Source organism: Callorhinus ursinus, unplaced genomic scaffold, assembly GCF_003265705.2.
Source record: "Callorhinus ursinus isolate GAN/ISIS: 27379988/994484 unplaced genomic scaffold, GSC_fseal_2.0 scaffold40, whole genome shotgun sequence".
Taxonomy (NCBI): Eukaryota; Metazoa; Chordata; class Mammalia; order Carnivora; family Otariidae; genus Callorhinus; species Callorhinus ursinus.
Genome location: NW_027397102.1, coordinates 4,725,604 through 4,741,802, shown reverse-complemented (window position 1 = coordinate 4,741,802; position 16,199 = coordinate 4,725,604). Strand labels below are relative to the sequence as shown.

Sequence of the window (16,199 nt, the reverse complement as noted above, 5' to 3'; positions counted from 1 at the left end):
ATGAGTTTCGCATTCCCCTCTTAAATTTTTGGAAGAGTTTGAGAAGCACTAGCATTAATTCTTCCCTAAGTTATTTTTTATGATTGAAGTATAGTTGACATACAATGTAATATTAGTTTTAGGTGTTCAACATACTGATCTGACAATTCTATAAATTACACAATGTTTACCATGATTAAGTGTAGTTACCATCTGTCACCATACAATGTTATTACAATATTACTGATTATACTCCCTATGCTATACTTCTGATCCTGATAGCTTATTTATTTTATAATGGGAAATTTGTACCTCTTAATCCCCTTCACCTACTTCACCTATCCCCCACCTCCCTCCCCTCTGGCAACCACCAGTTTGTTCTCTGTATTTATGAGTCTATTTCTATTTTGTTTGTTTCTTCATTTGTTTTGTTTTTAAGATTCCACATATAAATGAAATAATGATATCTGTCTTTCTTTACCTTATTTTGCTTAGTGTAATATTCTCTGGATTGTTGCAAAATGGCAAGATCTCATTTTTTCATGGCTGAGTAGTGTTCTACTGTGTGTGTGTGTGTGTGTGTGTGTGTGTGTGTGTGTGTGTGTGTATACCACATCTTCTTTATCCATTGTAGGATTGCTGACAACACTGACTCCATGTTTGGCCCTTCACCTTGTTTATGCCCATGTGATAACTTCCCTCAGGGCTGTGTATTTGAGGCACCTTGGAAGTTAACGTACACTGTGACTGGAATGTGAGAAGGCTTGTTCTGATCTTCCCTATAGTGATGCACAGAAAGCAACACTTCAGATAACTAGTAGACATGACTGGTGCAGAAGGTGCCATTTTAGATTATCCTTTGATCTCACCAGAATATCTCTTGCTGTATAAAAGCTGTGGATTAAGGTCTGGACTTGGGCAGAAAGTAGTTGCTTTAGTGTCTGAATTATCTGTCTGCTCCATTCACCCATCAGTAAATTATCCTGAACAAAATTCTATAAACAGTATAGAGTGACTTGCATTGTTTTGGGTTTTTTTTTTTTTTTGGTCTCAAAATGGCTTCTCAGTCTGGAGGATATTTTACTGTCTCTCCTCCACCTTCTAACATCGATTCATCTTCAGTGGACACTTAGGTTGTGTCCATATCTTGTTTATTGAAAGTAATGTTGCAGTAAATACCAAGGTGCCTATATTTTTTTTTTCAAATTAGTCTTTTTGTTTTCTTTGGGTAAATTTACTGGGTAAATACCCAGCAGTGGAATTACTAGGTCATTTGGTATTTCTATTTTTAACTTTTTGAGGAACATCTGTATAGTTTTCCACAGTGTTTACACCATTTTACATTCCCACCAGCAATGCACGGAATACTGATTCAATTCTTTACTCATTATTGGTTTGTTCATACTTGCTATTTTGTCCTGGTTCAGTCTTGGTAGGTTGAATGATTCTAGGAAATTATCCATTTCTTCTAGGTTATGTAATCTGTTGGGTATAATTGTTCATAGTAGTCTCTTATAATCCTATGTATTTCTGTAGTGTCACTTATTTCTCCTTTTTCATCTCTAATTTTATTTGTTTGAGTCATCTCTCTTTTTTCTCAATATTGCTAAAATATTGTCAATTTTGTTTATCTTTTTGAAAATCTCACTTTTATTTTCATTGATCTTTTTTTTCTCATCTGTATTTCATTTATTTCCGCTCTAATCTTTATTTTCTCTTTCCCTTAAATTTGGGTTTAATTTGCTTTTTTTCCCCTAACTCCTTTAAACATAAAGTTAGATTATTTGTCATCTTGCTTATTCCTAATATATATACTTACCACTATTAACTTCCCTTTCAGAACTGCTTTTGTGCCATCCTATAGGTTTTGGTAAGTTATGTTTCTGTTTTCATTTGTTTCTAAGTATTTCTTGATTTTCATTTTGATTTCTTTTTTAATCTGTTGGTTGTTGAGGAGTGTGTTGTTTAGTGTCCACATATTTGCAGATTTTCCAGCATTCCTCATTTTGATTTCTAGTTTTGAACCGTTATGGTAAAAAAAAAAAAGGTATGATTTCAATCTTTTATACATTTGCTAAGATTTGTTCTGTCTTATCATATGATCTATCCCTGACAGTGCTCTTTGTGCACTTGAAAATGTGTATTCTGCTTTTTTTAGGTGGAATATTCTATACATGTCTGTTAGGTCAATTTGGTATAATGTATGTTTCAAGTCGATTATTTCCTTGTTGATTTTCTGTCTATATTATTTTATCCATTATTGAAAGTGAAATGTTGAATTACCCTACTGTTATTGTATTATTGTTTATTTCTTATTTTAGATCTGCTAGCATTTGCTTAATATATTTAGGTACGTCAATGTTGGGTGTGTATATACGATGGCCATATTTTTCTGATGCATTGATCTTTTTATCATTATACAATGATTTTCCTTATCTCTTGTTACTTCTTTGGCTTAAAGTCTATTTTGTCTGATTAGCTACCGTTACTTTCTTTTGGTTTCCACTTTTATAGCATATCTATTTCCATCCCTTCACTTTGAGTTTATATGAGCCCTTAAATCTGAAATTGGCCCTTTTTAGGCAGCATACAGTTGATTTTTTTAAATCTACCCAACCATTGTGTACCTTTTGATTGGTAAGTTCAATGCCTTTATATTTAGGATAATTTTTGATATATAGAACTTACTAGTGCCATCTTACTTTTGGTTGTTTTGTATTTCCATTGTTTCTTTTTCCTTTTATCTCTGTGTATTTTTGTAAATTGGTTAATTTCCACAGTGTTGTTTCCCCTTTCTTTGTCTTTGTGGATCTACTCTAGGTTTCTGCTTTGTGGTTGCTTATTACATTATTTAAAATGTCCAATAGAGGGTGCCTGGGTGGTTCAGATGGTTAAGCGTCTGCCTTTGGCTCAGGTCATGATCCCAGGGTCCTGGGATCGAGTCCCACATCAAGCTCCCTGCTCCTTGGGAGCCTGCTTCTCCCTCTGCTTCTCTCTCTCTCTCCTCTTCTCTCTCATGAATAAATAAATAAATAAAAATTTAAAAAAGAAATAAAAATAAAATGTCCAATAGATAAAACAGTCCATTTTAGCTGATAGAAACTTATCTTTGAATGTCTATAAGGTCTCCACTCTTTTATTCTTTTCTTTTATATTATTGATATTACAACTTACTTCTTTTATGTTATGTATTTGTTAACAATTTATTGTAGTTATAGTTACATTAATTATTTTTTCTTTAACTTTTATACTGTAGTTGTGGTGTTAACACACCATCCTAATATAGTTACAGTTTTCTAAGTCTGACTGTCTATTTTTCACCTTTACCAGTGTGTCATGTAATTTTGTATGTTTTCTTGTCACCGATTAGTGTCTTCATTTCAGCTTGAAGAACTTTTAACATTTTTTTCAAGGCAAGTCCAGTTGTGGTGAACTCCTTCATCATTTGTTTGTCTGAGAAAACTTTTATTTCTCCTTCATATAAGAAGGATACCTTTGCAGGATAAAGTCTCTACCATACTTCTGCAGTTGAAGGCTCATCTAAGGAAAACAGAGTCAAGTTAATAGAAATTTTTATCTTAGTTGGGACCTATTCATATTGATCAAAAGGAAATTCTTATATTTGTTTAAATTTAGTGTTTGATGTTATTACTGAAAGCATCTAAAATCATTTATCTTTAACCACTTTTGATCATATACTGAATAGTTCATTTAAATAGTACTATAGTTTATTAAAATATTTAAAGATGGAATTATATAACGTACAAAGTGTACTTTAATATAATATGGAGTAAGGAGAATAGGTACAGGTATAAGAAAAGATTAGTTATGTGTTGATGTTGATGGAAGCTGAATAATGAGTACATGGGGGTTCATTATACTAATTGCTCCTCTTTTGAATATATTTGAACTTTTCCACAGTTACACACAGACTTATATGCATCTAAGTAAAAACGTTAAGCTCATGTAGTGACATAGAGCAGTACTGTGATTTCACACCATTTTTAACCCAGTATTACATATTTTACTTTTTTTAAATTTTTTCAAAGATTTTATTTTTACTTAGTTGACAGAGAGAGCATGAGAGAGCACAAGTAGAGGGAATGGCAGAGGGAGAGGGAGAAGCAGGCTCCCCACTGAGCAGGAGCCTGATGTGGGGCTTGATCCCAGGACTCTGGGATCATGACCTGAACTTTATGCAAGCATGGTGGGTGTCTTATGGTAAGGCTACTTCTTTCATGCTTTCATTACTTGAGCCCAATACTTGGACCATTAGTGTTTTAAGCTGCTTTTGTTTATGTATTTTTTCTCATTATTAGATTAGCATTTTTAAAAGTATGAATGATGCTTGTCATTGTACAAGTTATGGATATTCAATATTGCATAGAAAAGGCTGAAAAAAATCTTCTTGTTATGCCCAGAATCAAACTTTGAAGAGCAAAAGCTCTTAGGTTTGCCTCTGAACTTTGCTTCTGAAGCCCTTACAAAAAGAAAACACTGGGGTCAGGGTGATAAGTCTAATGACAGTTCCCCCCTTCCAAAGAACAGTTGTTCTATTATTCTTTGAAGAGATTCAAGAAGGCAAAGGTAAGGCATCAAATAAGAGTTATGCTTATAGAGGAATTAGCAGATGTGTAGTAAGGAGTTAGGTAAATAAAACTTAGTCAAGAAAAAATAGAAGAAGATATGGTCTTCACAAAATCAAGTAAGTGAGGAAGTTCGAATGAGGAAATGGTTAATGAAATTTAAGAAAGTTACAGTACACTACCTTGTTTCCCACACATCACATCCTCTATAATTGAGGAATAAGTAAGTAAAAAGAGCCACATTTACTTGAGAGTTTATCTCTCACTCCTTCCCCCCAACTATGTAGTGAAGGCAGTAAAGTTACTTCTGGTCTGACTCTAGGAAGGCACAGAAAAATGTGTATATGTGATTTGAGGGCATTGGAAGCATAGGTCAGATCTCATATTTATATTCCATTATTTTCTTCATGTTTACCAAAAAATTGGAGATTTCTCTTTAGAAAAGCTTTTACCACTTCTTTTTTTTTAAAAAAAGATTTTATTTATTTATTTGACAGAGAGAGAGAGACAGCAAGAGAGGGAACACAAGCAAGGGAAGTGGGAGAGGGAGAAGAAGGCTTCCCACTGAACAGGGAGCCCGATGCAGGGCTGGATCCCAGGACCCTGGGATCACGACCTGAGCTGAAGGCAAATGCTTAATCACTGAGCCACCCAGGTGCCCCACTTTTACTACTTCCTAGGAAATTATTTCTGCAGTAGCCAAAATGTGTAATTCTTTTTTTTCTTTTCCTTTTTCCTTTATTTTATTTTTTTTTATTTTTAAGGTTTATTTTTTTTTAATTCTAGTTAGTGTAATATTGGTTTCAAGAGTGGAACTTAGTGATTCATCACTTATATAACACCCCATGTTCATCACAAGTTCCTTCTTTAGTACCCATCACTCATTTAGCCCGTCCCCTGCCCTTCTACCCTCCAGAAACCCTCAGTTTGTTCAAAATGTGTAATTCTTAACAACTTGGTTATTACAGAAGATATCCGGGCCTCACCAAAGCACTAAGGATATAGGCAAGATAAAGAGGGAGTTGCTAAAGTGGAAGAAAGAGAACTGAGATGAGAAGAGGGCCAGAGACAATTGTACTGTTTTTGCATTTTTTCGTTTGTTTGTTTTTAGATCTGTTTTTGGAAGAGTAGATGGGGACAATGGAAAATTGTGGGGGTTTTTTCCTGGCAAACTACAAAACAAATCAGACTATCAGGTCTTAACAACCCTTAAGACTAAAGAGAAAACATTCCCTCTGTCATTTCTTCTTCTTTTCTGCCCATAAACTATATTCTAGAAAATATAGGATATTGTCATTCAAATAAACTTGGTCAACAAGTGAGTGTGAGGAATAATCTTAGTAGGGTGTGGATAGTAAAGAGTTTATCTGTGGGAGAAGTGGATGGCAGAGGGTGGAGTAAGAGGGGGGAAGTTCTTCATCTTTCTATTTGAGAATAGAATGCACCTCTCCAGGGAGAGAAAGGGAGAGTGAAGCCTCATGGGACTTATCTATGTGTGTGAGAATACTGAAAAAAATACTCAAGTGTATCATTTTCTGAAAAAGTCACTAATTATACCTTGATTTCAGGAAACAGAAAATATGTAATTACAGAGACCATCTTTATTATTAAAATACAAATTATAAGTTACAGATGTAAATAAATTCCAAGTGTAACATTTTCACAGTGTCTTGGAAGTAAAAACAGAAAGATGATATAAAAATGAAGTTACGCAAAAGTTCCACTTATGTACTCTTTCAGATCAAGGTAGCTTGATCTGTTGTTTCTAGGGCAGATGGTTCCTTTTGTATGGAATTAAGGGTTAATAGAATTAGCTGCTTACCTGAATGACACTGAAAACATAAAAACCATTTGAATATAATAATAATAATAACAATAACAATAATGACAATAATAATAACATGGAAATCACCCCATATTAATAATCTCTGTTTTTGGAAAATTATGTGTATGTTTTGGAATCAGAACTCAAAAAAACTTTATATAGGAAATGTGAGTTTATTTATCTTGAATTGTATATTACTATAGTTGAGGGTGCTTATTTTTTGCACTTTGATTTCATTGAACCCGGAGAGTGATAAATGGGAGATTCAAAAAGAAGATTTTCCAAGGAAAAGAGAAACTCAAGAGAGGACACTGCTGTCCAGAGGGCAGCTATAGTAGCACATCCCTCCTACTCCTAAAAGCAATGCTTTTCTTCTGGAAATAAAGTCCAGAGTTGGAAGGGGAAAAATCAAAAAGAAAAAGGAAACAAGCAGAGATGTGAGAAACTGAAATATTGTGATTAGATAGATAGATGATCAATATATAGATAGTGGATATATTTCTTAGAATTATGGTAAGCAAAGTAGGCGATCACTTACTATATACAATTTGAAAGACACTGCTGTAAAATCCACTTTCTTAAAAAAATCTTCCCCTCCAGTTTTCTTCAGTGTCTTTCATCCTTCCATTAAAGGTAAGGTATTAACACTTTGAATTATGGTTTATCCCTAAAACTTGAATTCAGATAACCCTGGGCAAGTCACTAGCACCTTAGTATGAATAAATTGATCAGATTACTGACTAGAAGAACAAGCGAATAGGACAGAAGGAAAAACATATCGATAGGGAAGAGGGGTAAATGAAGTAAATTACAACACTTAATACAAACCTATGGGCAGACCTGGGGAGAAGTGATGGTCTTAGCTACACAGCATAACAATACAGGACACTTGTCCTTCCTCCAGTGATGTAAATGATCTGCAAGGCCTTCTGGACCACATAATAAATGGGCTCTAACCCCCTCAAACATTCCTCTAGGAAAGTCATTAATGTCCTAGAAATATTTCCTCTCCTTTTTAGAAAAAAATAGATATGTTTAAAGTAACATTAATATGTTAATAAAATTAAATCTCTGGTATCCCAAAATGACCCTAAAAAGTGTAATCCATGCTAATCTAAAAAATAGTAAACAAATATAGTATAGACAAATATAAGTACCCACAAAATTATTACTTGTGATCCCATTACAGTGCTAAATTATATTCAAACACAAATCACTTTAAAGCAAACAGACCAGACATAGTTACAGTTATTCTTTTTAAAACACAATTTAACACTCATTTAGAACTCATATAACACATCAAAATACATAACTTACAATGAATAATGAGATAAACACTATTGTTAGCAGCACAAAGTCCGTTTTCTAATAGGGTGTTATTTTAATAACAAAGTACAAGCAAAATCAATACTTGTCTAGAGAAAACATTAGAAAATTTTCCATTCCTCTTAGATATTAGAATTAATTTTGATTTACCAGTTTCCCCCAATCATTTAGTATCATAACTGTGTGCCTAAAACAATTCCTTTCCTATAAAAATATGATGGAGCCCTTGGTTGATTTCTACATTCCTTCCAGATGAGAAGTAGCATGTGTCTTTATTATATAGCACACAGATTTTTTAGTAGACCATCGTTTTAAATTAGAGCTTTTTGCTAAAACATGTTTCAAAGTACCATAATATTTTAGACCTCTGATTTAATTATGACTCATATCTTGGGTCTGCTACCTGAATACTAGTACCAAACAGGTAACAGGCAAATAACTGTAAGGGGAGTCCAATGCTACCAAAATTAATCTTTTGCAGTTTTTTTTTTCCCAAAAAGGTGAAAGAATCTCCTTCCTTAGTTGCTGGGAGGTAGGCTGTGCAGGATTCACAATGATATGACTGAGGCGAAGCTGGACCAGAAAAATTTCTGAAGACTCTACGGTCCACATGCCTGGCTGCCTTCAGTTCATGAAGGCGGCTTGACAGTCGCCTCTTAAATTAAGAAATACAACGTGGTGAAGCTTTTAAGAGGTGTACCTATCCATTTATTTTTTTTTGTTCTGGCCTCAGCTTAGTAATTAATTAGTGCACTACATCTTTCATAGGCTCAAAAAGTGCAGTAACCTGTCAGAGATACTCAGTGTTACTTTAGAAGCATGGTGGAAACTCCCTCTATTAGGTAAGTCCATACATTTCAATAGGAATTCTTTAGAAATAGTTTAAGAGAACCGGAACTGTGATTGTCACTTATCTGCTGTCTTCTGGACCTATAGAGGCAATTTAGGTCACATTGTACGTACTTTGGAGAGCTATCTGACCTGGGTGGATTCAATATGACATCTTATATAATCATAGAGGTTACTGTATGTGAATTTGTTTCTTGTTCTTACTTTAAACATACCAGAGGCCTGAGTTCAGATTTTCATTTTATAAATAAGTGTGACAGATGATGTTTCATATTGACATTTAAATGAAGAAAACAGTTATTTGAGTCTTCAAACCCTAAAGTATAATCACACATGTGAGATGAAAATGGTCCCATGTTTATCCCACTTTGTTTTCACAGAATAATATATTGTCCATCTTAGTTAAAATACACTCAAAATATGGTATTTGAATATAAACTGTGATTACTAGTATGGATAGACAACTACATTGCCTCTAAATACAGAGTCTCAGTGTCCATTGCAGCAAAACTAAGTGCTTATGATGAGCCCAAGCTAATAGTCTCTGTGTCTTAGGTTCACATAAAACTGATGACTCTAATTGAGTGCATATATATAGAATGTCACTGAAGTTTTACAGTTTAAATCCTGACTTAATAACAAATTATTACATGGACAGGTCAACAACAGTGATGGTGGAATACAATGCTTTAAACAGGTTCTGTTATAAAGATGCAAATTCCTCATGTAGGTAAGATAGAGTTAAATGAAAAGCTGTGAGTGCTTCCTGTAATTACTTTCCAGTGGCTTGCATTTTCAGACCACATTCAGGTTTTGTTTTAATTTAGCATAATTCAGTTTTCAGAGTAGAAGTGGTATGGTTGCTTACAAAGGATTTTGCATGGAGTTGGATGCTATCTTGTCTTGAAAGTCGTCTTCTGAACTCATTAGTGGTGAAGTAGTATATGACTGGGTCAAGACAGGAATTCAGACTAGCAAGACAGAGGGCAACAGAATGAAATATTAGAATCACCCTTCTGGCTAAGCAGCTTTGAATTTTGTTGGACTTGACCAGGAAATCTAAAGGAAAACTGAAGTGATAAGGTGCAAAGCAAATTAGGAATACGCCTGCACAGGTTAGAATCATCTTCAAGGCTTTTTTTTTCTCCCCAAGATCCTGGGCCACAGGATATTTATCATGCAGTGATAAAACTGTCTTCCAGGTACAATACAGGACAATCAGAAGAGGAGTGACAAACCCAATCAACTCGCCAATGGTCATCATTGCAACAGAGTGGGCCAGATTGACATTCCTGGTAGGAAGATCCACAAAGCATTTGGTTCTGTTGCCTGAAGTGTCGTCACTGGTTCTGAGGAGAGGAAAGAGCAGACAGGCAAGGCAGATGATCAACCAGCCAGCAATGCTGATGTATAGGTCATATTTCTGTTTGCAGTCATGGAAGCGAAAGGGGTACATGAGAAACCAAAATCGTCGCACACTTATGCAGACCAAGAAGTAGATGCTTGCATACATGTTGACATACTTCAGGTAGAAACAGAACATGCAGAGGCCAGGCCCAAATGGCCAGTCATAATTCAAGTAGTAAAAGATCCTCAGTGGCAGGGAGAGAACTTGTAGTAAGTCAGCAATGGCTAAGTTTATCATGAATATCACAGCCCGTTTGGTTTCTTTCATATAGCCATAAAATACCCATAAAGCTAATATGTTTCCTATGAGACCTGGTACAAGAATTACAGTATATGTCACTGCATAGATAAAATATCGAAAATCTGTCTTATATCCATCTGGCCCAGCACATGTATCATTAGCAGGCATATTTCCTTCCAGAGCAACTGTCTTCGCCAAATGGTGGTTCAAAATATAAATTCACAATTAACTGTCACTCTTTCTAAAAGACCTAATATCAGTGGATTGGAGAGAGTGAGTATAAAATAAACTCCTTTTTATTGCATTGGTCTGAGCCTCTACACATAATTTTGGGGCTTTTCAAAGAACTATTTGCATATTCACCTTGGATTTTTTTTTTACAGTAATTACACTGAACTCTAGTGTACAAGCACAGATAACAAGCTGTTATAATTTTTCCCTTTTGTTACTGTTATAAGGCCTTCTGGGACATCATGACAGTTGATTCTCTCCCATTTGAATCATGAATGTGCCACATAGCAGCTCTTCAAATTTCCATATGATGATAGCCATCTCTTTACAGGTGTTTGACAGGCTGTTTTTTCTTATGATTGCCTCACATAGAAGAAAGGTTTGCTTTAGTACTCAGTGAGTCCGCAGTTCTTCAGAGGTGCTTAACTTGGATAGATCAGCTTTCTGAGACTTTTTCATTTATGTGTTGAAAGCTAAAAAGTGGGAAACAAAGGCAGAGCTGCAAGTGAAAAAACAAATAATTGAATTATTGTCTCACACTTCTTGCAAGAAAACAAAAAGTCCATGTATACAAAAATCTGTTCATTTGAAGGAAAATTCTGATGTAAGTAAAGGGGACAAGTCAATTTCTATAAGTTACTTTAGAATCACAGGAAAGTATAGCTAGAAGTAACCTGAAAGGTAATATAGTCTGACTATGAACCAACTTTATTTGACAGCTTGTTAGAAATGCCAAGACACTCAGGCCCCACTTAGGACCTGCTGAATCACTCTGTAGTTTAACAAGAGCCACAGGTGATTTTTATGATTATTAATATTTGAAAGGTTCTGATTTAAACCACTGATTCACAAACCACATTTCAGACTCATTAGATGGAATTAAAAAAAATTCAGCTTTCTATAAGTTTCCTGGTGTCTCCTCCAGAGATTCTGATTCAGTATATAAGGCTTCAAATTCATATTTTTAAAAATTTCCCACATGATTCAGATATAGTTGACTGAGCATTTTTCCTTGAACCATCTATAGGGGCCACTGACTTGGTCAAAATCCTTCTCAGATGTCTGAAAATAAATGGGTAACAAACCTCTCTTTAAATACTTCATTTACATGGGTCATTTAGTCGCCTTTCAATTATCCAAGATAACAGACCATAGTACCAGTAGAGAGAATCAAAATCCCAAGATAGTTGACTCAGCTGGATCCATGACCTTTGTTCTGAGCTAAACAAATTTTAGCTTAGGGACTTGGAGAGTTGCCTTAAGGCTGCTGAAATTTGGGAGGATTTAATCAACTTTAAAGATATGTGGGAAGAACAAAAATGAAATAGGAATTATTAAACATTCTGCTTTATATTATCAAATATATGGGCTTTAAAGTGTGCTTGATTCAGCCCCTGAAGGAATTGTTTTGTTATTATTTTGCCTCAATTGCTTGGTAAGAAAAATAGCATGTTTTGTTCAAAGATATGGTGTTCATTTTAACTAAAAGTCCTGATGAATGATATGAACTGATTGAAGAGGTTAAATACTTGAGATTTTTTTAGGTAAGGACAAAGTAGAGAGATGGCATTATAAAATACAAGGAAGCACAGCTGTAAAGAATAACATCAATATTGAAAGTGATTCAAATTAAAGATTGTTTAGTTCTCAAACTGAAATACATCTTTATAATATTTGCACAGGTAGTGGTTTTGGATGACAGGCAAAATCGGGTGGCAGACCAAACAATCAAAAGCCCTGGGTTTTCAATCTCCTTTTAACTATTTATACAGAAGTCACTGTCTTCTATTGTCACTGAATAGACATTAGAAGTTTATACAAATATACATCCAGTCAACCTCTAGTGTACATCCATCTTCCCTATCATGGGCAATGACTCTTAAATCTATATTTCATTTGAGCTGTAGCTCTCTTTCCAACTATATATAAGAACTCTTCTCTTGAATGTTTCATTATCACCTCTAAATTCAACACATGAACATGAAGTTATCTTTAATATTTATTCAAAATATGTCTTATCTTGGGTGGCTCAGTCGTCATGTGTCTGCCTTCAGCTCAGGTCATGATCCCAGGGTCCTGGGACCGAGCCCCATGTCGGGCTCTCTGCTTAGCGGGGAGTCTGCTTCTCCCTCTCCCACTCCCCCTGCTTGTGTTCCCTCTCTAGCCATCTCTCTCTCTCTGTTAAATAAATAAATAAAATCTTTTTAAAAGGTCTTATCTTGTTAGATTATGTCATGTCTTTGATAAAAACATCCTAATAACTTTTCCTCTCATTTAGAGGAAGATCAAAGTTCTTTACAATGACCTACATCGTTGGGGTGCCTGAATGGTGCAGTCAGTTAAGCTTCCAACTCTTGGTTTCAGCTCAGGTCTCATCTCAAGTTTGTGAGATCAAGCCCCGTGTTGAGCTCCATGCTCAGTGCGGAATCTGCTTGGGTTTCTCACTGCCTCTGCCCTTCCCCACTTTCTCTCTCTCTCTCTCTACCTCTCCTACTCTCTCTCAAATAAATAAATAAATCTTAAAAAAAAAAAACCAATGGCCTAAATCTCTTTACATGATCTGGCCCCATTACTCCTTTGAGCTCACCTCCTGACATTCTCCCTCTTGCACTCTGCTCCAGCCACATTGCCATTCTTGCTGTTAGGGGAATGGACCAGGTACACTCCTGCCTTGAAGCCTTTGAATTGGCAGTTCCCTGTGCCTGAAATGCTTTAGCCCAGTTATTCACTTGTTTCATTCACTCATCTCCTTTACCTATCTTTACCTCAATGTTAGCTTTCATGAGGCTTCTCCTGACCTTTCTATTTAAAACTGCACCTCTCCTCCAGCATTCCCCATCTCCTTCAGTATTTTATTTTACCCATTTTCAATCATAATTAACATACTTTATGTTTTTTTACTTATTTATTTTGTTTTATATGTTTACTTATTTATTTTATTTTTATATATTTTCCCTACTAGACTGTAAAGTCCAAGGACAGGAATTCTTGTATGTATTTGCTGTATACTAGAACCAAAGACTGTGCAAGCCACAAAGTGCTCAGTATTTGTTGAATTAAATATTTCCAGTAAATAAAAAAGTATTTGACTATAAAGATAACATTCTCAAACAAAAATTATCATCTCTCAAAACCTCAAACCTGATTCTGCTCTAGACTTCCTTATTGCTATTAAGTTCATCAATATTTTCCCAGGTTGTCTCAAAGTCTTGGAGACACTGACTCTTTGCCAATTGTCCTCCACTTCCAAACAAGTTTCTGAGAGGGAGGCAGCATACTATGAGGGAAATAATGTATGTTTAGAAGTTAGAATGACCTGGGTTTAAATTCTTGCTCTTTCAGTTAATAACTCTGTGACCCTGGGTATATCACTAAACCTCTCTGAGCCCTCATTTTTTCATTGGTAAAATGAGAAAAATCATAGTAACTAACCTACAGAAACAGTGTGAGAATTAATTGAGCTACTATATGTAATATATTTAGCATAGTGTCTGGTACATAATAAACATGAATTATTATGACTGATACTATTTTCTGCAACGGCATTATTTCTCACAACGATCCCATTTTTGAAATTTGCATTGTTTTTACTCTAGTTCAGGCCTTTATTACTGAATTTATCTCCCTATCCCATATCTTGTCCTACTCTATTGTGTATAATACCATCAGATTCTTTTTTTTCTGAGATGAACTTTTTAAAGAGAATTAATGGCTCCCTATTACCCATCAAATCACAAAGTGCATAGTCTTGTAATCAATGGCTTCCTTAAATACAGTGCCTTCTACCTTTAATTTTGTCTCCCATTACTTCCCTGCCTTGATCACTACTCCAGCCAAACTGAGCTCCTTACTGTTCAAACTGACATTTTTGTTTTTTTCACAAACATCTGCATATTATGCTACTCATCCTGGAATATTGTCTTTTTGCATATCAGTCCTACCTATTTGTAAAGGCTTTTCTCAAATGTCCTTGTCTTCATGGAAACTTTTGTGATTAACTCAGCACTGTTATGCTAACCCCCTTTTCAAATCCTCATTTATATCTCTCTTAAAGTATTTAACTTTCTCTGCTTTTTAGTTAGTAATTTGTATCTGTGTCTTATTTATGCGTCTGTTCCCCTGCCTATTCCACCCTACCCAAACAAGCCCAGAAATTCCTTGAAGTCAGGGGTTTGGGCTTAAACACCTTTATATGCCCTGGAGCACCTAGAGCCATGTTTGGAATGTGATGGTTCACCCAAATATTTATTCAACATCTACCATCAACATTTGCCATACACCACTCTTGGTGGAAAAAGACACATGATCTTTGTCTTCTTGGAACTTATTTTCTAGTGAGGCAGAATGGTAATTGCCACACAATGTTAAAAAAAAAAGTGTGTTTGTAGGCGAACTACAGTGTACTCTATAAACATAAATAAAAGGAAACAACTAAAATATTAAGAACATATTTGCTTAAGTTAAGTGAAATCAAAGTAACCCTCCCAAAGTCTATAATTTTCCTGTTGGTTATTCTGTCATTGGCCACATTTAAGTTCATTTTCATATGTATATCCTAGCCTGTGACCTTGAAATGCTCCTGAATAAAATATCTCCCTTAAAATTCCTCTGGCTTCTTCTGGGAGAGCTGACCATATTTTCCCTTTGTTTAAATAACATTATTTTCTAGTAGGAAAAGTTGCTTGGGATGACTGAAAGGCTTTCCAACATGGAAAAAAAAACCTACTTAGCTGTTCTATAATGAATATAAATTTCCCATTATCTAAGAGTAATGGAGACCAAAAAAATGAAGGAGGCATTTTTTTTTCAAAGCATGCCACTATTTTATGAGATTTTCCTTTCTCAGGAAAGAATCCATATTATAACAGGCACTGAAACAGACTCCAGTTTGAATGAGATATATATTTGAAGAAACATGCCAGACTCCTTGATCAAAGTATTTTTTGCTTTCAGGAGACTATTCTTCCTTAATTTTACTTACTTCTTTTTGGGAAGAAAAAAAAGAGGAAAAAAATGAAACTAATGGCCTAAATCTGGCCTGATTCCCAGCAATCTACAGGTCAGAAACTATTTTATATGGAGTTCTCATGAGAAATTATTATATTCATTTATGAATATTTATGTTTAGCTAAACCTGAAGCTTTACTAAATTTCACTCATGATATGGTTCAAGCGTATTTTCCAAAAATATTATGTCTTTGGTTGCTTATCCAGGAAAAATGTGATTCAAATGAATACCAGTAATAACTTTTTGTGTTACTTTACTGAGACTTCCTCTTAACAAGTTACTACTATCTATGAAGATGTTAGACTTTTAACCATCAACATGTGTTTCTACATTTTAATAAAAGAAAATGAATCATTAAAAAATATTGAACCATCAAATGACCTAATTTTTAATGGAGGTCTTTAAGACATATTAGTGGCAAGTAAAGACTTTATTTTGGGATGTGGAATTCTGTCCAGCAACCATAGGTCATAGGCAACCACTTACCCAAAAGCCAACTTTATTTTAGAGTTCTAGTTAGGTACATACTTAGTAAGCCAAGAAAAGGCAAGACCTACTGCTTCAAGTAACTGCAAATAATGTGGAACTGAATAAGCTGTGTATATGTATGTGGGAGGCAATACTACTACTATGACACATAAGTAATCAAAATTTTGGATTGAAGAGAGCAAAAATTTCTTCTTGATTCTCATCAGCACACATAGCAAATATCAGAGATTATTTTTCACTTTTGAAGATCTTCAAAGT

The 16,199-nt window shown here is 34.8% G+C and overlaps 1 protein-coding gene across 18 annotated transcripts in view; it reads right to left on the bottom strand.

The window, feature by feature from the left end:
- Positions 1-6,148: 6,148 nt before the first annotated feature.
- The window catches only part of GPR174 (G protein-coupled receptor 174), a 181,061-nt gene continuing 171,010 nt past the window's right edge, over positions 6,149-16,199 (bottom strand). For 13 of the 18 annotated variants that reach the window (XM_073880907.1, XM_073880903.1, XM_073880901.1 and 10 more), the window contains one exon: positions 6,149-10,943. In XM_073880907.1, coding sequence (XP_073737008.1) covers positions 9,389-10,381 — 993 coding nt within the window. In that variant the 5' untranslated portion in view covers positions 10,382-10,943 and the 3' untranslated portion in view covers positions 6,149-9,388. The remainder of the gene's footprint in view (positions 10,944-16,199) is intronic. The other 5 variants (XM_073880913.1, XM_073880906.1, XM_073880914.1 and 2 more) reach the window with 1 other exon arrangement.